The sequence below is a fragment of the Sciurus vulgaris genome (assembly GCF_902686455.1).
Source record: "Sciurus vulgaris genome assembly, chromosome: 15".
Lineage (NCBI taxonomy): Eukaryota > Metazoa > Chordata > Mammalia > Rodentia > Sciuridae > Sciurus > Sciurus vulgaris.
In genome coordinates, this window is record NC_136476.1 from 83,322,647 (window position 1) to 83,345,494 (window position 22,848).

General features: G+C 55.0%; 1 protein-coding gene across 1 annotated transcript; it reads right to left on the reverse strand.

Annotated features, from left to right (window-relative positions):
- Nucleotides 1-5,735: 5,735 nt before the first annotated feature.
- ST6GALNAC6 (ST6 N-acetylgalactosaminide alpha-2,6-sialyltransferase 6) lies at nt 5,736-16,975 on the reverse strand (the record flags this gene model as incomplete). Its single annotated transcript, XM_079112989.1, is given in 8 exon segments — nt 5,736-7,168; nt 7,817-7,924; nt 11,005-11,411; nt 12,986-13,165; nt 15,440-15,530; nt 16,897-16,908; nt 16,910-16,924; nt 16,926-16,975. Coding segments are annotated over 8 exon segments (1,053 nt in total). The 3' UTR covers nt 5,736-6,978.
- Nucleotides 16,976-22,848: the final 5,873 nt, after the last annotated feature.

Sequence of the window (22,848 nt, forward strand, 5' to 3'; positions counted from 1 at the left end):
TCCTCCTCTTCTTCTTCTTCTTTCTTTTTTTTTTTTTAATACTGGGTCTTGATCCTGGGGTGCTCTATCACTGAGCTATACCCCCAGCCCTTTTCACTCTTTATTTTAAGGCAGGGTCTTACGCAGCTGGTGAGGCTGGCCTTGGACTTGTGATCCTCCTGCCTCAGCCTCCCTAGTTGCTGGGTTCACAGGCATGTGCCGCCTCTCCTGGCCAGGTCTGCTTTTCTGTTGTTCTGGGCCTGGCACCTAGACCCAGCGATGGGACCTTTAGCAGTTTGCTGACAGTCACGCTGCTCCAGGGCATGAGTTATAGTGGCTTGTCCTGCTGAGTGTGCTTAAGGAGAGGCAGGAGCTGCTCAGGGGAGGGGAAGCGTCCCCAGGGCAGGGACAGCCCCACCCTGCCCCACCCCCTCCTGGTAACCTAAGCCCCTCTGTTCTTCAGGCATCCACCTCTTCCTTGGTCCAAAATAACTTGGGTGGTAAGGAGGCCTCCTGGAGGCCAGGGGTCCAAGGTGGGATTGGGTTACAGGCCAGGCACCCAGGCCTTATAAGGTCCCAGCTCAGGGGCCCAGCAATCCCTAGGAAGACTGAGTGGTCTGCTAGGTGGCCTGAGGGGCCAAGGCCCAGAGGGACAGTGACTTAAACCCAATCACAAGTCGAAGCTGGGGCAGAGCCTGGGTCTCCCAGTTTCTGGCACAAGAGCAGGCTTCCCAGTGACTGGCGGGAAGCTAGGGTTCAAATCCCAACTCCATCACCAGCCGAGTGACCTTGGACAGCCAGTGTCCCCTCTCTGGCCTGTCTGGCTGCTGCTGCAGAGTCCTGGGGTGGGAGTGCACGGCTGAGAAGGGCTGCAGCGGGACCCCCACGGGCTGCAGGGCTCCCACAAAACCCCCCTGAGCAAGAGGCTGGGGCAGGGGCCAAGCATCCAGGGGCCTCCCGGTCCTCCCAGCGCTGGGAGTGACACACAGAGAACTCTTTCTAGCACACAGGCCACCCTGCAGGTCCTCTGGGGCAGGGGGCCAGGCCCCAGCGCCCCTATGCCCCAGCTGGGCCCTAGCAAGGGCAGGGACCTGGAGCACCAGGACAAAGGGGTCTGGGAGGCTGGGAGGGGCTAACACACACACACAAAGGCACACACAGGGTGGCACAAAACCCAGAGCCTGAGAGCAGGGACTAGCAGCGCCCATGGACACACACAGAGCCCCAGGGAGCCTGCCACACACCCCTCCCCCAGGCGAGCCCCCCACGCCGCGGAGGCGGCCCTCCCCTCCCCACGGAAGGTCGCGCACTGACCTGGAGGCGGGGAGGGTGCAGCGGGCGTCGGGTGCGCGCCCTGCCCGTCCTGGCTGGCCGCGGCAACGGCGACTATTTATAAGGCTGTCAGCGCGCAGCATGCCGGGAGCCAGCGCTCGGCGATGGCAGGGAGGGAGAGAAGGAGGGAGGGAGGGAGAGGAGGGAGCGGGGACTGGACCGAGTAGAGCCCTGATGGGAAGCCCGGGCAAGGCTGGCGCCCAGGTGGCTGCTCCTGCCCTCCTGGGCCCTGCACTGGACAGTTTGTGAGGGTTTCCATTCCTGTCACCTCCACTGTGCCCGAATCACTGCAGGGGGACAGTGGAGGAAACGGTCGGGCTGGGGAGACTGAGGCTGGAGAAGTGAGGTGCTGTGTGCAAGACCCCACAATGGACTGGTGGCAGAAAGGCCAGCCTGCTGGGGCTCTGGGTCCAGCCCTGCTCAGAATCCTGGGGACTGTTCCCGCCCTGTTGGGAGGGGTCCTGCAAGTTCCCCTAAGGTTGAAACTCCCGAGGACCCCAAAGACCTGGTGGTTGGGTAAGTTACAAGTCAGCCCGGCCCCAGAAGGGGTGCTGGGCAGCTCTTCATGAGTGAGCTGGGGTTCGGGACACTCAGACCAGATGGGGTCTGACAATGCTGACAAAGGACAGCTCCCGTTAGTGAGCACCCTGTGTGCCAGGCACTGGGCGGAAGAGCAGACTCCAACTGTCCAGGAACCCTTAAACTCGGGGGACCAACGTGAGGCTGGCGTGTTAGAGTCTGCCTGAAGTTCCCTGTTCGAAAGCCGTGTGTGTACCCAGAGGTTCACAGGGTGACTGACTGGCACTCACTAAGGTGGTGCTCAATAAGGTAGCAGGGAAGGGACTGGAGTCCAAGGCCACCAACCTCAAAGCTCATACCCTTAGCCACCAGATCCATGGAGACCTGAACACAGCAGCCTTAAATGGCAGGGTGGACTGAACTTGGGACTTGTCTTGTAGGCACTAGGGAGCCATGGAGGTGTCTGAGTAAGAGAGTGAGCAGACCAGCAGAAGAACACCTCAGGTGGCGGTGCCTTAGCAGCCAGGACACTAGGGGCCTGGGGCCAGTCCCAGCTCTGCCACCGGTGACATCACTCCTTGAACCCTAGGTTCCTCATCTGTGGGAGGTGGAGGCTGGAGTCAGAGCCTCTGCATGGGAGGAGAGCCCGGATGGCCGTGGGCATGGCGCCACCTTGGGAATGCAAATTGATCATGCAAATCAAACTTCCAGCGCCATCTCCCACTTTTAGAAATCCACTTCAAGGAATCAAATGTGGGCCAAAATTCGCACAGGAAGGTTTCCTAGTGCCAGCAGGACTGACTGGAACGGCGGCAGAGCAGGGGTGGGTAGGGGCGGTAACTCCGGTAGGGTCGGCATGAGGAGAAAAGCCAGATATTCTTGGCGTGTGGTGTGGAAGGCCCGGACATGCGTAGCCTTAGAAACAGACAAAAACTGCAACTGCCCTGTCTCATCCCAGCTGCATAAAAACTCCTGTAAACATGCAGCCATGTGTAAAATCCAGTCCCAGATGGGTTTTGTTGTTGTTGTTGTTGTTGTTGTTTTTGTTTTTTGGTTTTTTTGCATTTTACCTCTGCAAAGTTAAAATAGTGTTGTGTTACCATCAACATGATTGCATCTTAGAGCTGAGGGGGCAAAGTCCTGAGGGTGGGCGTGGACATGTGACCCTGGGTTGAAGGCGAGACTTTCACTTCTTATAAAAAAGGCTCCCTCAAGTATTTTTAGTACTCTCTACAAGAAGCATGATTTCTTTACGTGAAAGACAACTTTAACATGGATGGCCCTTGAAGATACCAGCCGAGGTACCAAAAGTAGTCAAACTCAGGATCAGAAAGTAGCACAGTGGTTGCCAGGGGCTTTGGGGATCAGGATTATTTTGAGACAGGGTCTTTTGCTAAGTTGCCAAAGGCTGGCCTCAAACTTTTGATCCTCCTGCCTTAGCCTCCTGAGTGGCAGGACCACAGGCATGTGCCACCGCACCAGTTCTACAACAAATTTTTAAAATGAACACTTTTTTAAATTACAAAAAAAAAAAAATCAGCATCTGCTTTAATTATTTGCATATGAACCTGGAGATTTTCCACTAATGTTGGGGTATTAAAGTTTTCAAAATTTTATTTCCCAGCTACAATCTAAAAAAAGAAAAAAATGGAGAGAAGGGAGTGGGAAGAAAAATGCATTGAGGAAAAATCTAGAAGATTATACCCAAGACTTTTTCTTTTTTCCTTTTATATAGTGCTGGGGAAAGAATCCAGGGCTTCCTGCATGAAGTGCTCCTACTACAGAGCTAAGCCCCAGCTCTTTTCTAACTTTTATTTTGAGACTGGGTGTGGCTAAAATACCCTGGCTGGCCTCAAACTTGCCATCCTCCTGCTTCAGCCTCCTGAGTCACTGGGTATACAGGCCAGCAGCACTGTGCCTAGGTTTTACCTACACTTTAACAGGGAACAGAACTGGACAATACCCTCACTTTCTACCTTATATCATGTGTACAGTTTGTTATTTTGTAATGAAAAAAAATACCTAAAAACATAAGCAAATAAAAAGGAAATCACTTTTTAAAAACATTTTCAAAGTACTTTGATTCAGGAAACAATTCCAAATACTTTGATTAAAGAAAACAAGCCCTGGGCGGGGGAGTGATGCGGGCCACCTTGCTCAGAGGCTCACAGCTGGATCTGGTCAACCAGGAGAGGGAGAACAGGACCTGCCCCAGGCGGCCCCCTGGTGGCCTTCCCCAGGAAACAGCTGGACGGAAACCCAGCAAAGAACAGCCCCCTCTGGATTTGCAGCGGGTGGGAGTCCCAGTGAGAGACACCCGCCTTGGAGGAAGGGTGGGGTGGGGTGGGACCCTCTCCAGGAGGTAAGGAAGCAGGTGGCCCCACAGGGACCCCTGGGAGAGGAAGGCTCAGGAGGACTGCAGATGCCCCTGGAGGAGGTGGGTTTGGTCCTGGCCAGTGAAGATTTCAGAACGCAGAGGACTGGGCCAAGGGGTGGGCTTCCAGAAGCTAACCTTGGCAATGAGCAGCCAACCTGAGGAGGCGAAAGCTGGGCTGGACCAGACCCTGGCCTCCTGGGCCTCCTGCCCTCAGCGTCCTCCAGCAAAGTCCCTCCTCCTGATGCTCGCCTGCACTTCCCAGGTCCACAGCCAGCAAGGGATGCCTGTGTACCTCTTCTTTATGCATACAGGTGGGCAGACGGAAGAGCCACGGCCTTCTGGGAGACACCAGAAACCCAGAAACCCTTTTTCCCAGAAGCTTTTGCACTGAGTTGGAAATGTGCAATGATAGGTCTCAGCACCCCTTATCATGACATTGGGAGGAGTCCCTGCCCTCCGATACCCTATTGCCAGTCATTCCTGGGCCTGGTCAGACCCTGGCTCCCTCCCGCCTCCTGCCCGGCCTGCTGCGGCCCCCACTGGACTTCTCAGACTAGGACTAAAGCTCAGCCACCCACAAGCTAATGTGCCTGGCCTTTTGCATCTAGCCCCAAGAGTCTCCTCTCTCCCTGGTCCTTCCCACTGCTGCCACCTCACTGCTCAAGAGCAAGACTCTGGGCCCCACACCTGACTTTGGTCCAGGGCATTCCCCCCCTCGTCAATCCCAGCTGATATGGAGCACGCGAAATGAGCGGAAAAGCAAGGGCCCTTCCTGCCTCCCGGCCCCAGCAGCCCACCATCCTGGCTGGCGGCTCTGGGGAGAGCTCTCGTTCCTATCCCCAGCAGCCCTAGCAGGTCCCACCAGCCGCAGGCCCTTGTCTCACACAGTCACCTTTGTTAGGCAGCTCCCAAGGGCATCTTATCTGCCTAAACAGGTTGTAATCTCCGGAGTCAGGGACCTGCCTCCCGGAGCCCTTTTGCCTCGCGGGGAGGCTGGCAGAAACCTGAGCCCTCAGCTCACCACGCCCCTGCCAGGGTTGCAGCCCACCGAACTCCCTCCTGCTCCCTTCTGTGGGGCCTGGCAGGAAATTGTACTGCCCTCCAGGACCAAGGCCTCAGAGCTACCTCGGGTCCCAGGTGGCCGTTGGCTCCCTCTGAACCCAGCTCCCTCCTCCTGGTCCTCTGCCCCGGCTGTCCCTCCCTCTCAGCAGCTGCCTCTGCAGGGGCTCTTCCCTCCCTTCCTCAGAGCCTGAGGCCCTAGAGCAGTGTCTAGCTCTGTTCTGCTGGAGGGAACTGAGGTCAGAGGTGAAGTGACTTGTCCAAAGTCTCTGGGGGCAAGGCGGGGCGGGGAAAGGGGTGGGCTTAGTTCCCCATAGCTGTCAGACCCAGACCAGGACTCACCTGGAAGAGCCGCTGTCCCTCCTCTCTGAACTCCCACCCCAGAGGATGTGGCAGTCTTCAAGACACCCTTCACATGCCCACTGGGACAAACTGCTGAGCTCTCCCCAGGAGACACAGGACACAGGGCTGGATCTTAGGTGTTTATTCCTTTACAAATCATTACAAAACCAAGTCTGGGGCTGACACCGTGTGCCCCACCCCATGTGCAATGGCTCGCAGCTGGCCTCCAGGCCCCCCACTCTACAGCCTCTTCCCGGAAGCCCTTCCCTTCCGGGCTCTGGAAGGGCAGGGAGCAAACACCCCCCTAACCCCCAGCGCCAGCCTCAATAAAGTGCCTGAGCGAGGACACGGCCCCAGGTGAGACGGCTCCTGGCTCCCTCCAGTCACCCCAGGCCCAGCCTGGGGGAAGACTGTGGAAGCCCCTGGCATCTCCAAAGGCCTCTTGGAGCCCCAGTGTGGCTGGGATCCCCCTCAGCCCAGAAGGGTCCCTTGACAGGTGGGACTAAGAGGGTAGAAAAGGAGACCTGGCCCGCCAAGAGCCAGTACGGCAGCTGAGCTGAGGGGCTGGGACTGCTAGAGCTCTGTCCCTTCTTGCCAGAACCCTCCACCCTGGGAAGTTTGCGCAAAAATACCCTAAAGTTTTCCAGAAGTTGGGGGAAGGCCACCCCTGCCCACCCAGCCCCCAACCCTCCCAGTGAGGGACAGCAGCTGGGGGATTCTGTCTTCGAGAGAATAGGGCAGTGGTCGGAGAGGTGGAAGGTCTCAGATCCCACATAAGAACCTGAATGGGAGGAGGGGCCTGGAGAGTGGGAGGGACTTGTCCAAGTCACTCAGGAAGAGCGAGGCCTCAATGGCCTCCCACTAACCTCCCACTAACCTCCATGAACCCACGAGTTCTCTGACCAGTCTCGACTGTTCCCACGCTCACACAATCTCCCTTTCTGATGCTGGGAACTGAGGGGGTGACGGCAAGTTCGCAGCTCCTTGGGACAGGACCCTTGCGTCCCAAGCTAAGAAGGAAGTGATTTGGGGCCCATTCCTGGGTCTCTGAACCAAGGCCTCATGGGAAAGGACAAGTCCTTAGCCTCAGACGGACTCAGAAAGACCCCTATACCCTGATTGACTATGCTCAGACCCTGACTGGACAAGAAAGATCCCCCGACACACCTGATAAATCACAAAGAACCCCAAATCCCTGAATGGCCAAGAGATGCCCCAGGACCTCTGATTGGCCAGAGGACACGCCCTCATCAAGGCCCTGATTGGCCAGAGACACGGCAGCAGCCCGGCAGCAGCCTAGGCTGGTCGGAAGGTGGCCCACGCAGAGCGGCTGCTCCTGAGCCCCTCGGGCAGCCCCCAGGCAGCGCAGCCTAGGTCCAGGAGGGGTGGGAGAAGGTGATGCCATACAGCTGCGCCCAGGACGAGAAGACCCTCTTCTCCGTGATGAAGCGGTGGTGGTTTCCCTTGCGGCTGTGCTCGTTCTGGATGTAGGTCACACACTCGTCGGGCCCCTTGGGTTCGTAGTAGTGGTAGGGCATGCGCTGCAGACGGGGCCGCTGGCTGGGGCACAGCAGATGGGGGCATCAGGGCAGTGTGGGCGCCAGAGGCGTCCCTGCTTTCAGCCCCTCACCTGCCAGGACCTCAGTGGGGGAAACGCCTGCCTGTCCCTGGGTCTCAGTTTCCCTGTCTACAAAATGGGCGCAGGGCAGACTAGGTTTGTGACCATCTGCGTCTGTTGCGTTGATGCAGTGGAACTTCTTTCTTCCAGATGGAGGCAGGGGTAAGAGCTGTGGGCTCTGGAGCCTGGCCCATCCCTTACTGTTTGCAAGACCTTAGGCCCCTCACAAAACACCTCCCTGGGTTTTTCCCATCTATGAAAGGGGGAAATCAACGTTCCCTGTCTCTTAGGGTTGCTGGGAAGAATAAGCAAGGTAGTAATGTAGCCACACTTGGCGTGTGACCAGCACTCACTCAGTGAAGTACAGCTGACACCTACTGGGCTTTTCATCCAGCAAAAACTACTGTTAAAAAACAAACTCGGGCTGAGCGTGGGGCGGGAGCCCGAGGCAGCGCCAAGGAGCCCAGGTTGCACAGAGCATCCTGGATGCCATGAAACGGGCCCTCAAAGGACCCGGATTTCCAGGCCACCAGCTCCACCCTGCAGCCAGCACTTGGGCATGCTGGGTGGGCACTGGCTGGGAGGCTCACCTGCAGTAGTCGGGGGGGACCATGCCATAGACGTGCACATGGTCACACAGCTCCACCGCAATCACCATGGTAAACCAGCCTGTGCTCAGCCATGAATGGGACTTTTCCCTGGAGGCAGAGAGGGATCACCATCAGGGACATGCAGGCAGGAAGGGTCAACCCACAAGGTTTCCCAGAAGCTCTTCCCACCCACCCTACTCCCATTTCCAAACCCCTGGACCCCTGTCCAGCCCTGCTGGGGGAGCACACTCCTCTGAGGGACAGAGCAGGAGCAGGGCATGCTGGGAATAACCCCTGGGGAAGCTGATCACAGTGGGCATGCTGGGAGGGATCAGGACCACAGAGCATGCTAAAGCAGCTGTGCCCACACCAGGACAAACCCGTGAAGAGAGTAATGGGAGAAGGTCCTGCTGGAGCACAGCAGCTCAGAGCAAGCCACAGGAAAGGCCCAGGCAGTGCCTGCCCTCTGCAGCCAGCACAGACACTAGCACGTGTGCTGGCTGATCTGGTGGTGTGTGGTGAGGTGCTGTGAGCGTCAGACACACAGTGATTTCTTGAATAGTATGAAAAGGATGTAGTTATGTCATTGATAATTTTTTCATATTGATTATGGGTTGAGCTTAAAATGTTTGGCATTTATTTGGTGGAAGGTAGTTCTTTAAAAAGATTTATTAAAAAATAAAACAAAAAACCTCTAGCCGAGCTGGGTGAAGTGGTGCCTGCCTGTAAGCCCAGTGACTCTGGAGGCCAAGGTAGGAGGACTGTGTGTTTGAGGCCAGGCTCCACAACTCAGCAAAGGCCCTAAGCAGCTTAGCGAGACCCTGTCTCAAAATAAAAAATAAAAACGGTGGGGAATGTGGCTCAGTGGTAAAAGTGCCTCTGGGTTCAACCCCCAGTACCAAAAAAACAAAAACAAAAAACCCCTAGTGAGGCTGAAGAAGAAAAAGAGAGAGGATATGAATTACCATCATCAGGAATAAAAGAGGGCAAATCGCCATACACCTGAAGGCATCGAAAGGGTAATAAGAAAATTCCACAACCACACACATAAATTTGACAACTTAGATGAAATGAGTCAATGCCTTAAAACCCACAAACTTCCCAAGATGAAATAGGTAACGTGAATAATTTGTAACTACAAAAAATAAATAAATAAAATAAAAAATAAAATGCCAAGTTAAAACCTCTGGAACCTGGGGTTTAGCTTGGTGGTAGAGCACGCGCTCAGCAGGCTTCAGGCCCTAGGGTGAACCCCAGCACCCAGGGACAAACTCCTGCCAAGGACTAACCCAGACCCAGAGAGTTTCACTGGCAAACCCTAATGTTCAAAAAGAAACAAAACCAATTCTACAAAAATCTCTTCCAGCTTGACCTAATGCCCAAGGTAGGCAAAGTCAGCAGCAAAAATACCCACAAGGCTGAGTGTATGGAGCCTAGTGGTAGAGCACTTGCCTAGCGTGTGCGAGGCCCTGGCTTTGATCCCCAGCACTGCAAAAATAAATCAATCAAATACAGAACACCAGGACAAAGCCCACGCAAAACCCTGAAAAACCTACAGACCAATATCTCTCATGAACACAGACAACAGTCTCAACAAAATACTAGCAAATCACGTCTAGAAATATACAAAAAGAAAAGTACACCACAACCATGTGGGGTTTATTCCGGAAATGCAAAGCTGATTCAATATTCAAAAGCCAGGCAATAGCCACGCACAGTGGCCCACAACTGTAATTCCAGTGACTCAGGAGGCTGAGGCAGGAGAACTGCTAAAGCCAGCCTTAGCAAGTTAGTGAGGCCTTAAGAAATTTAGCAAGACATTGTTTCTAAATAAAATATAAAAAGGGCTGGGGATGTGGCTCAGTGGTCAAGCACCTGGCATTGAATCTCTGCTACCCAAAAAAAAAAAAGAAATAAGAGGCATAAATTGGAAGGGAAGAAACAAAATTATCCTTAATCACATACAACATGATTATCTGCATAGAAAAATCCCAAAGTATCTACAAATATCTTCTAGAATCAACACAAAAATCAATCATATTTCAGCTGAACACAGGGATGCACACTTGTAATCCCAACAACTCAGGAGGCTGAGGCAGGAGGACTGAAAGTTTGCAGCCAGCCTGAGCAACTTAGCAGGACCGCCAAAACTGAAATAAAACAAAACAACATTAAAAAAGGATCGGTGAAGTAGCTCAGTGGTAGAGCAACCCTAAGTTCAAGCCCAGTACTACAAAACGAAAAACTCACAAGGGCTGGGGATGTAACTAGGTGGTAGAGCACTTGAGTTTGTTTCGGAACCTGGGTCTGATTCCTGGACCACGGGGAGGGGGGGGGGGGGGGATCAATCATGTGTCTGTATATTTCTATATATTAATGAACAACTGGGAACAGTTTTTAAAATTTTTTTTGTAGTTGTAGATGGACGGAATGCCTTTATTTTGCTTGTTTTTATGTGAGGCTGACGATCAAACCCAGTGCCTCACACACGCTAGGCATGTGCTCTGCCACTGAGTTTCAGCCGCAGTCCCAACTTTTTAAAAATATTTACAATAGCTCCAAAAATGTTTAAATGTTTAGATATAAATCTAACAATATGCACAGGAGCTATATGTTTTACATACTGGGTTAAATGAAATAAAGTTAAATGTACCTTCCCCCCCCTTTCATGTGGCTGCTATGAGATTTTAAATTCTGTTATGTGGTTCACATTATATTTATATTGAAGGTGCTGATCTAAGTTTTCTAGGAGATTAGTCAGAGTAGAGCAGGCTGGGAATAAGGTAGCCTGAGAATAAAGCATGCTGGGAAGAACCCTGAGCTTACAGCAAGGCATGCGGCTGGGAGTAGTCAAGGCTTTGCATTAGGCACAACGCTATGGGGAGCCTCCTAAAAGGATGCCAGAAGCACCTCGCGCCTTAGAGCAGAGCATGCTGGGAGCCCATCTTCCCTCAGGGAGATGCATGAGGGGAAGAATCCTCCTGGGGAGAAATGGCCTCGTGGAACATGCTGGAGGTGACCATGTCAAGAGCTGGAGGTGAAAAGAACTCTCTGAGGAGACCTGACCAGAGGGTGGCAAGAAGTGACCACACTTGAGAGCAGTGCATGCTGGGCGCCTCAGGGCCCCTGGGAGGAGCATGCTGAGGGAGCGCAGGGCCGGCCAGAGGGGGCAGGGAGGAGGCTGGTACCTGTCCTTGCCCGTCTCACCCCGGAAGAGGTCGTCAAACTGCTGCATGCGGGCGGGAGAGACGGCGTAGGCCTCCATGTTGGGGAAGGCCAGGCCTGCCCGCTGGATGACGCGCACGAGGCTTCCCTGGGGCTTCTGCATCTTGCTCGGGGGACCCCAGAAGATGAACACAGTTTCAGGGGTCCGGTTGACAAACTCCTGGGGCCTCCGCAGCACACGGAACACGCTGGAATGGGCCACCACACGGAAGGTGGTTTTGTTGCCCACATCAGCCGAGTAGCCCGTGGTGGGCGCATCGTTCATGCGAATTGTGCACTCGGCCCGCTCAATTTCGGGGCCCAGTTTGGTGCCCAGCAGGTGGCTGGAGCTGGTGACAATCACACACTGGTGGCACCGGGAGGGCAGTGTCTGGAGGGCAAGGAAAGTCAACAGTATCACAGCCAGACAGTGCTGGGCCCGTGCTCTGCACAGGCCTCCAGGAGCCGGAATCATTATGCCTATTTTAAAGATAAGGTAAACTGAAGCCCATTCGTTCCATGTTCAGCAGAGGGTCACAGCAAGCTGGCTCACAGCCAATCATGGGGGACAGAGCAATGAGCAAGAGACACTGGCTCCTACCCTCAGGAGCTCACAGTCGGGGAGCCAGACAGTGAACATAAAACATGCCAAGAAAAAAATAAAACGGGCAGGTGATCAGGAGCCACTGGAATGGAGGTGTCTTTAGAGAGAGGTCATCCAGGGAGGCCTCTCAGAGTTGAGAAGCAGCCACCTAGGGACAGGTATTCGAGTATTCACAGCAGGAGGAACAGCAGGCAGACTAGGACGTGGGGAGAACAGAGGGTCGGGGCCTAGATCTGAACCAGGTGTATGTGACACAGATCCCCAGCCTCAGCTCCTGGAAGAGGACACCTCCCTCAGTGTATCTAACATCTCACCACCCACAAACAAGCCCTTAACTCCAAGACCCAGCACCGTGCCCTGCGCGCGTGCCTGGAATGTGGTTCCCAACTTTCCAGAGCTCGCTTCCTGGCGTCCCCTCTCAGGCGGGAAGCAGCTGCAGGCCAGGCTGAGCCTCGATCCACATCACCCACTCACTGGCCCACCTTCTCCCAGTTCCACCTTTCCTTTCCTCTTTCGAGGGTCCTCAGGGTAGACAAAGCCGGAGTGAGGTGTTAATCTGTCTCTAAACACCTGCTAATGTGCTCTGGGGTACGTCCAGTGCTAGGGGTGCCCCACTAGGCAAGCAAAGGAGAAAATTAAGGGCAGCCAGTGAGGAAGGAGAGGGAGGGACTATGGGGTAAACCTCAGAAATACAAGTTGATTTTTCTTTGGTACCAGGGATTGCACCCAGGGTTGTTCAACCACTGAGCCACATCCCCAGCCCTTTTTTGTATTTTATTTAGACAGGGTCTCACTGAATTGCTTAGCACCTCACTTTTGCTGAGGCTGGCTTTGAACTCACGATCCTCCTGCCTCAGCCACTAGAGTTGCTGGGGTTATAGGCATATGTTACTGCACCTGAAATCCATCTCTTCAAGAGATAATAATGCTGACCTCACAGAATTTGCCTGTGGAGTACTGATGATCAGTGTCTGGCACACAGCAGGAACTTGATAAAGGACAGCCGCCATCATTACTGCTTTTGTGCAGTGCAGCACCCTGGCTCCCGAACCCATATGGACTCCCCAGAGATCCGTGAAAACTACACATACTTCCAAAGGAACTCAGGAGACAGCAGAATATTTGTACTGAAGGTGGGACCCTGGAGAGAACTGAGGCCCAGAGAGGTGCAGGACACTGATCTAAGGTCACAAAGCAGCCAGAGTTAAAGTCACTGGAGGCCAGGGCCTTGACTTCCAGGCCTCATCGTTTCCTTTAGGAGGGATGAGAACAGCAGGGGAAGACATGGAGGAAGATGAGGGAGGAGTGCTGGTGGGCAGGGTCGAGGATCAGCCACTAGGCAGCTCCCAGGGCCACGCTACCTTATTGCCAAGAATGGGGATGTAGCCGTTGGTGATGCTCCACTTCTTGAGGTTGATGGGCCGGCGCGTGCGGCCCTGCAGGGACCCGTAGTGGAAGACCTCACTGGCACTGTTGGAGCTGTAGAGGATGAGGATGGTGATGAGAGCAAAGAGGATCAGGAACACTGCGGACCGCTGCTCCTGGAGAGGGGAAAGGCCGGTGAGGGCCCAGGTGCCTGCAGGCCCAGCACCCACCCGCTTGCTGCCCACCACGCCCCGCTCACTCTTGCTCGTTGTTCCAGACCACTTTGGGCACTTCCTTCTCGAGCCGAGTTCCCCCTCTAACAGCACAGATCACACTGCATTCAAACCGCCATCCACTCACTTAGACCAGGAGCTCACCCGGACCCAGGATTGGGACTGGTCTGCCTTATAGCTGAATTGGTCTGGATAAGGGTGTCAGGATTCCCTCCAAATGCAGATAAAAGGATGTTGAGAGACAGGTGCCCATCCACACAGCAGGGTCCAGGCCTTCCCCAAACAGTAACCCCCTAAGTTATTCAAATATAACCACCCCCACACCCTCTGGTTCTGCATCCAGATTCAACCACCTGTGGGCTCAAGTGGAGGTAGGCCCACAAGGGTTGCATCTGTGTTGAGCTCGGACGGGCTTTGCCCCTCACCACTACTCCCCAGTCGGTACAGTGTGACAGCTGTTTACACAGCTCCTGGGTGCCCTAAGTGACCTAGAGACAGCTGAAGTATAGGGGAGCGGTGGGAGGTGTCTCGGTGGTAGAGCACTTGCTTGGCATGTGCGAGGCCCTAGGTGCAATCCCCAGCTCTGCCAAAAATTTAAAAATTAAGTATATAGGAGATGTGTTAAGTTATATGCAAATACTACACCATTTTATATAATGGAATTGAACAGCCTTCGATTTCAGTATCTCCAGGGGATCCGAGACCCAATCTCCTGGGAACACCAAGGGATAACTATAGTGCCTCTCACTTCCAAGCTCATCTGTTTCGCCTGCTCTAGGAAAATGGATCTAGGCCCTTTAAATAGTTTCCCTGGGCAGGCAGCAGCGTATTAAGTTTTATCAATAGAGGATGCTGGAGAGACACTGCAGGAGGAGAGGCTTTGGGGTCTGGGTTCTGGGGGGCTTGCTGGGGAGCTCCTGCAGTGCCCACTGGTTCCCCAACACAGGCATCTTCTCCAGCACCCAGAGAATGCAGGAATTGGCAGCATGGGCAGGCACCTATCTTCAGGAGTGTCCCTGGCTCTTGCTGTGATCCCAGCTTCTTCAAAGTCACCTATACAGGGCACCCAACTGCCCCAGCGCTCAGAGACGAGCAGCTTCCCTGCCCCAGGCAGTTTTGTATGGCTGCCAATGGGCTGCAGCTGTGTCCTCTCCAGCAAGGTCTGGGTTTCAGTCCTTGGGAGGGGGCAACTCTTATAGCTGCTGCTCCTTGACTTATGTCCTGACAAACGCATTTTAAGCTGAAAATATCATAAGTGGAAAATTCATTTGATACATTGTATCTAGTCCACCAAACATCCTAGCTTAACAACAGATTCCTGCAGAGTACCTTGTGATCACAGGGCTGACAAGGAACTGTGGCTCACCGTCATTGGCCAGCATCACAGGAAAGTAGTATTACAAAAAAAAAAAAAAAGTGGTATTCCAAATATTTCCAGCCAGGGAAAAGATCAAAGTTCAAAACTTGAAGTCTGGTTTCTACTGAATGCATGTACCTTTTACACCAACAAAACTCAAAAATCCTGTCAAAGCATTTCAAGTCGTAGGCTGGGAACCACCTATATTCCTTGGAGTTCCAAACCTGTGTTACTCCAATGCCCTGTTATTGTTGATAACTCTTTGCATCAAACTCTTCTGTTCCAAGTATGGTCTCGTCCTCCTAGCTCAGACTAATGACAACTGCACCACCCCACCCCACCCTATCTCCAAACCTCACACTTTGCCTCACATCCAGAGAAGGGGTGTACTGGGCCAGGCACCTAGTAAGTGCTCAGAAAGTGTGAGCGAATGGATGATGGAATGCTGGCACCCTCGGGGTAATGTTCACAGTTGACAATGCACACTGTCCCCGCCCTCCACAGCACTCCACAGTCACCTTCATGCCAGTCCTTCACCACAGCCTAGGACAATAGAGGAATCCCAGGCCCAGAGAGAGGCAGGAGTTTGCCCAAAGCCACAAAGGAGATCAAAAGCTGAAGCAGGGCTCTGACCTCCCAGATGTCAGTCACTCCTCAGCAGGGAAGTCATGGTGGAGGGCCAGAGACAGGTCTAAAGAAGCCCATTCCAGAGAAGGAAGCAAGAAGCTCAAATGGGGATAAGAAATGAAGGGGCCTGGTCTGGGGGTGGTAGAGCACTTGCCCAGCATGTGTGAGGAGCTGGGTTCCACCCCAGCAAGGGGGCTGGAGGGAAGGATGGATTATGAGTGATGGGGACTTACTTTGTTGCTACTCATCTCTCTCCGGCGTCTGCTGAGGGGCAGGGGCCAGCGTCCTGCAGGTGGCCCAGGGGGCAGGGATGAGGGGTCACACCTGCAAGCCACCAGAAAGGATTATGGCCTGGGCACCCTCCCCTGGGTCCAGCTGGTCAAGGCCTTCCCCTCTCTACCTCCTCAGCTCTCCTACATGCTCAGTCAAGCCCTATTCAGTTCACAGATAAAGAGATGGAGGCCCAGTCAGGGAAGGAAATCTGCCCACGTTCACACAGCCAGTTCATGACAAAGCCCTCCTCTCTCTTCTCTAGGCAGGGACTGCCCCCCACACAACACTCCCTGTAGTTCCCCAGATTCCTCTCCTTGTGTCCCCTTCCAGGCCCAGCCCCTGTCTGGAACACCCTCCCTCCTGCACCTCCTTCCCCCGCATCCTCCAAGCCTGTGGTTGGACAAGGAACCTGAGTCCTTGTCTGCCCCAGGCTGAGAGCTAGCTCCCTGATGGGGCACCCCACACAGGTCCTGACATTCTCTCCGTGGGAGACAGCAGTGCAGGATTGCCGAATTAATTCACTTATTAGCAAGTAGGATTCTGGGGTTGAGGGTGCAGACGGGAGCCTGCGAGGTTTAGTCCAGGTTCCGCAGGCTGCCGGGGCTCACTCCTCACCCCATCCTCCAAACGCTGCCGTCAAGCCTTAGGCAGTCTTCCTTCCTGCCTCAGCCCAGAGGCCTCGGCTCTGGAGCACCAGTCCAGCTGTGCTCCTCACCCCCACCCCTGCCCTCCGGTCCCCGGGACGCAGCCCTTCTCCAGACTCAAATTTCCCCACCTGTAAACAGGGAACAAGCACTTGCGTCCTGCCCACCTCCAGCAGACACAGGCCAGAAGGCAGAAAGGGAGGGTGTGCAGGGGAAAAGTGGGGCCTCGGGGGGGTTCCCCAGATCCGTCCACTCCTCCAGGGTCTCCTGCTTCTGCCACTGTCTCCGCCCCCTGACCTAGCTGCCGTTTACTCCTGCACTGTCACCAGGAATAGCTGGAGAACCTCAGGCCAGAACTACACACCTTGCTCCTGATTGGTCAAGCCCGGACCCCGCCCACCGCGGAACCCCGCCCCCTCCCACAGGCACCCTCCCTTCCCTGTCCAGGCCTCAGGTTTCTCCAGGGCCAGCCCCTCACGGCCAGTCTGGGAGACCCCGGACTCCCATCTGTCCCCAAGATACAGATCGGGAAACTGAGGCTCGCTGGAAAGGATGAGCCTTGTCCTCGGATACAGACTGTGAGGGCAAAAGAGGGGAGTGCAGAGTCCCGGGGGGCCCCATCAGCCCTGCTGCCTCTGGCACTCAAGGGGCTCACAGGTGCGGCCACGCTTCGTCCTTCCGCACCTGGGTGGGAGGCGCTAGCCCGCATCTTACACCCTTTCCTGCGGTAGCCTAGAGCACTGCAGGCCCCAGCCCACCCCGCACTTCCCCACCTTTGCCTGAGCAGTGCCCTCAGCCAGGACCACGGTCCCCCTGGTCAGCCCCGTCACAATCCTGTTCTGAGAAGGCCATGGTCATACAGCATGTTGGGTGCCAGTGCGAATCTCGGTTCCACCACTTACTGGCTTGGGGGCCTCGAGCAAGCCATGTGACCTCTCTGAGCCTCAGTTTCCTCATCTGTGAAATGGGAATAATAACAGTAGGTAACTCTTGGGGTTGGTGGAAGGATGCAAGCAGCTGTGACAGGCGGCACACAGGGCTTGAACATGCTCCATCCATGCCAGCAGCCGTTAGACTTGTGGTTATCTCTGTTCAAGGCCCACCTCTCCACAAGTTTGCCCGCAAAACACCCCTCCTCCTCTGACCCCAACCCACGACTTGGTACGTGCCTCGGAGCCTTGCTAAGCATCAACCCACTCACAGAATCCTCCTAACTACATTGCTTGGTTCAAGCCTTTATTCCCCATTGCACAGATGAGGAGACTGAGATTCTGAGCGGCGAAGTGCACTGCAGGCCCCCCAGAGTTGGCGTAGAGTCTCGTTTACAGCCTTGTTTACAGGGCTGCGCCTGACTGGGTGTCCCTGAAGGGTCCCCTGAGGCTGCAAGCGGCCAGGGGCTGCCCAGCGTGCACCTGGCACCCGGCTCGGCACCAGGGGGCAGGCCTGGCCGGGAGCCGTTCGCCCGGGCTGGGGGGCGGCAGCCCCGGGGCTGGACGTGCCGCGGGATGAGCCCAAGCTGGGGTGGGCGCCACGCCCTGCCCTCGGCGCGGGGGCTGTGCTTGGCGGGGGTCGCGATGCCCGCCAGCAGCGAGGGCGCAGGGCTCCGGGGAGGGGGAGGGCCCCTACTGCGCGGCGCCGGCCCCGAGGGGCTCAGCCCGGCGCCCGCCCCGCCCGCGCCCTCGGGGGTCGGGGGTCCCAGCCCGGGTCAGCGAGGGACCAGGAGGCCGGCGGGGAGGCTGGCGGGGAGGCCGGCGAGCCCGCGCCGCCTTCGGGCGCGCGCCCCGGGGTCTCGGGCGCCGACCCCGGTGGGGGTCTAGGGTGGCCCGCGGCCCCGAACCCCCTCCGCGCGGCCCGAGCGCCCCCCGCGCGCGGCCCCCCCGCCCGGGCCCCGCGGCGCCGGCTCACCTCCGCCCGGGAGCGCCCGCCCCCGCGGCCCCCGAGCCCCTCACATGGCGCCCGGAGCAGAGAGCCGGGGTCCGCGCCGCTCTGGCCGCCCAGGCCCAGCCGCAGCCCCCGCGCGCCGGGTCCTAGCGCCGCCGTGCGCCGCCCCGGCCCAGGCCTGGGAGTGGGCGGAGCCACGGGCCGCCAGTGGCTCCGCCCCACGGCGGCGCCGGAGGGGAGGGTGAGAGGCGGGCGATGGGGGTCCGCGGCCACGTGAGCGCATCTGTGGCGCGTCAGGACAGCCCGTGGCGACCACAAAACTAGCAACGACCTTCCAGAGCCGCGTAGTGTTGGTCGGGACAGTTTCTCTCCTTCCCAGCACCAGGATCCTGGACCGGGAAACTGAGTCCCGGAGCACTCTGGGCTTAGACTGGAGTTTCTCCCTGGGCTCCGCCACCTCGAACCATCAGCTCTCTTCCCTGAGACTTGAACCCAGTAGCACCCTGAGCGAACTCAGGGATCACGCTTGAGCTCAAGACTGCGGCTGTCTGCTAGCTTTGTAGCGCTGATACATTATTTCCCCTTCCTTCCTTGTCTCCGGAAAACAGGGAGAATAGGATAAAATGTTACTTCTTATAGTTGCCTGGGTATTCATTACCTTATTTAATGGGACAGTAAAAAACAACAACTTAAGTAGCCCTTGTTAGGGGACTTGCTAAACAAACAGGCGCACCCTGCTCAAGTGCACTATGAGGCTGTTAAAAAGAAGTATGCAGGTAAGTATGCGCTGCCAGGCAAGCATGGCCAGGACATTTACAGGATACTTAAAGGAAGAAAGCAAGTTTAAAGAACTGCATCTTGTATAATCGCTTTGGGAAAACAAAGTTGTGAAAATTTCCATTCCACTCCTGGGTTTATGTACCCTGGAGAAGAAATTCTTGCGGATGTTCTCAACAAAGCTCATAGAAGTACTGCTTGTAAGAATATAGAAGTAGAAGTAGCTCAAATATCCACCAACAGGAGGATGGAATGTTTTTACATTCATGCTATGGAACATTACATAGCAGGGAAATGAATGAGTTAGTTACATGGATGACTCTTAGAGACAGGAGAAGTGAAAAAGGCAAATATGGGAAGATGAATATAACTACAGTATTGTTCAGGCATAAAGTGGGCAGCAGCCCACTTCTTAATAGCCAGAGACAAGAGAGCTTTTGCCTATCACAGAAATTGAACTGTTAAACACATAGGAGTCATGAACAGTTCTAGAGCCCCGGGGGGGGGGGGGGGGGGGGGGGGCAAGAGCCTGGGTTCCTAGTGCCTGGGCAACTAGCGAACCCTGTCTTAAAAAGAGGAAGGGCTATACCTCGGCACAGTGGTGTATGCCTGTGATCCCATTGGCTCTGGAGGCTGAGGCAGGAGGATCAAGAGTTCAAAGCCAGCCTCAGCAATTTAGCGAGACCCTAAGCAACTTAGTGAGACCCTGTCTCTAAATAAAAACAAAGAGGGCTTGGGAATGTGGCTCAGTGGTTAAGTGCCCCTAAGTTCAGTCCCACCCCCATAAAAAAAAAAAAAAAAAAAGGAAGGACTGAGGATGTAAGTTCAGTGGTAAAGCACCCAAGTTCAATCTCAATACAAAAAAAAAAAAAAGCCTTTCTGTTAGAATGGGGATTGAGCCAGAACCTCTCAGTTGGTAGGCAAACACTCTACCACTGAGCTACATCCCCAGCTCACCCCTACTTTTTAATCTTGAGACAGGTTCTAAATTGCCCAGGTTGACCTTGATCTTCAATCCTCCTGCCTCAGCCTCCAGTTACTGTGATTTCAGGCCCATGCCACCACTCCCTGCTAAAATTGGATATTTCTAAAACTGAACTGCACATATAGCATTGTTTTTTTCCTATTTCCTTTTCCTTCCTTTCTATTTTCAAAAAATAACAGTAATACAATTACGTATACAATGTTTGGGAGGGGTCCACACAGACTATAGGCAGTATTTCCCCTGGAGAGTAGAGGTGGGGGCGGAGGGGAACTGCTACCTTCACTTTTGGCTTCATAAACGTCTAGGTTGTTTGCATTGCTGAGTTTACAACACTTTGTTATAAAATAAAAGTCAGTTGGAGCTGGAGGGGGAAGATCCAAACTCCAAACTGTAAAAGCACAGCCCTTGGCCAGCGACTGGCGAGGCTCAGGAATGGGGTGGTCTCCAGGGGTAGGGCTGAGCTTCCTGTTCTCCTGGTGTCCACCTCCTCGCTCCCTGAGCCTCAGTCCCATCCCCACCCCGTCCCTCTCAGGCTGCATGACTCCGCCCTGCAAGCATAAAACGGAAACCACGGAAACCATGAAGCGGGGGCAGGGCAGTCAGGCCAGAAGCCTGGTGAATTCGTTGGGTTCCCCAGCCCAAGGACACCGGCAGGTCAGCGGCTGCACCACAGGTGGAAGCGTCCTGTCCCCCTAACCCAGGGCTGGGGACCCCTGGAAGAGAGGGGGCGCTTCAGCTCCGCCGTAGGACCAAATTCGAACCTGGAGCTCCCCCATGAGGCCTGCCATGTATCTGGGCCCAGGTCTATTTCAGGAGGCCCTGCTTCAGGCTGGCTTCCTTCCTGGGCCCCACAATAACCACCACCTCCAGAATAATGAGGAGGAGGCTGAGGAAAGGAGCCCCTCCCGTTGGTCAGAGGCCCACTCCTCTAAACACCTGCAGACAAACCTCACTGAATCCCTAACATAAACGATGACATGGGTACTACTGTTTCTCCCACTTTCCAGAAAAAACCGAGGCTCAGAGAACACGCTGGGATTCTACTAGGCTGGGCGCCCCTACACCAGGGCCTCATGGATGGGTATCCCAAACAGTCCTGGGAAGTCCAGCTGACCTGCCCGGAGCAGTTCCTCTCCAGTTCCTACACTATTCTCTGGAGGAGCTGCCTCTGTAGCAACCCTTCCTACCCTAGGAATTGGGGAAGAGGGGTCCTAACACATCTACTTCCTGTCCCTTAGCAAAGTTTTGGTTTTCTTTTTGCAGTGCTGTGGATGGAACCCAGGGCCCTTGCATGCTAGACATATGCTCTAGCAGGGGGTTACATACCAAGCCCCTCTTAGCAAACTGTGCTTCCATGATATTCTGGAGGGAATCCTAAGAAATCTCCTCGCCTACCACCCCAGTTTCCAATTTACAGAAACCAAAACCAAGATCCAGAGAGAATATAGGACTTTTTCAAGACTCCCCAGCAGGGCCTGCACAGAGGTCTCTGGGAGCCAGGCCTGGGGACTCCCTGGCAGAGGAGCCCACAGGAGGGGCCTCTGGCCCTGAGGCGTGAAAGAACAGTTGGCAGGTGGTGGACACAGATGCACCGGAAGCTCCCCAGACCCGGCACAGTGGCCTGGGACCAGGAAGTACCTGGTTCTTTCCAGACAGGGTCTGGTGTGGTCAGACAGCCCCAGAAGACTCTGGACACCAGTGCCTAACAGCACACAGAGGCCTGGTCTCCCAGACATGCCTGGGCAAATGAGGCTGGCACAGAAGCTCCCGGCTTGGTCCCAGGCCTCTTTGAGGAAGGAGCCCCTCGGGACGCCTCAGACTGCGAGGCTGTCCTGGCTCCTTTCCGGGTTCAGGTACAAGTCGGGTAGGTCCCTAGCAAGTCTGCTGAGGGGTAAAGGAACTGGGATGTGGACAGGAACAGAGGTCCCAAAAGGGGCTCGTGCCTAGGTGCCACCCTACTCCTTCCGGATGTGGGGCGGCTCCTGCCCCCCACTCACCTTCCAGCAACCACAGGGCCTGCAGTGATAAAGGAGGGGGCTCCTCAGTCTCGTTTTCAGAGAGCCTTCAGCAGACCCCAGACAGAGGCTAGACCTGTCAAGGGCCATCTTCACAGGCCTGAAGGAAGTGGTTCGTGGCTCTCTCCTACCAGATTACCACCCCAGGAAGACACTATTTGAGCCAACCGAACAGTAAACACCCCACCCAGGGGAAGGGCCAGGACAGAGGAGCCTCTGTGCTCTGGGCCAGCATTTCCTGGGGGTATGGAGGAGGAAGAGGAGGCAGTCTCACGAGAGAGCAAGAGAGCGTTGAGTTCCAATCCCATCAGGACCAGCAACACCCTGGGCCTTAGACACCCAGGATGAGGCCAGGAGTAGGGAGACAACTAATGGGGTGGAGATGCTGCTGTTCCTGTCACCACCAAGATAGGGCAAGGCCAGCTGAGGGACAACCCTGTTTAAATGACAGCAGGGTGGACACTGGCACAGTGGCGCCCACCTGTAATCCCAGTGATTCAGGAGGCTCAGGCAGGAGGACTGCAAGCTTGAGGCCAGCTTTAGCAACTTAGCAAGACCCTCTCAAAACTTCAAAAAAAATTTTTTTAACTAATAAAAAGGACTGGGGGGCTGGGGAGATAGCTCAGCTGATAGAGTGCTTACCTCACAAGCACAAGGACCTGAGTTTGATCCCCAGTACCGAAAAAAAAAAAAAAAAAAAAAAAGAAGGACTGGGGATATGACTCAGTGGTAAAGTGCCCCTGGATTCAATCACCAGTACCAAAAAAAAAAAGGTGGTGGGTCCTATATATCAAGTACCAACTAAGTAAGCCCCAGGGCACAGTTAGAGGAGTACAGTTCAATGGGAAAGTGCTTGCCTGGCATGCATAAGGCCCTGGGTTCAGTCCCCAGCACCCCCCAAACAAACAATAACCATTAAGGCCCAGGGCAGTTCAATGTCTCAGCTCTACAGTCTAGTGAAGAAGGGACTATTTCAATACCTTTTATAGATGATGAAACTGCCCCAGCAGGAAATGGAACCGGAATGAGGCCAGGTGTGACACCCTCTGGGCCTGGAAGTCCCCACT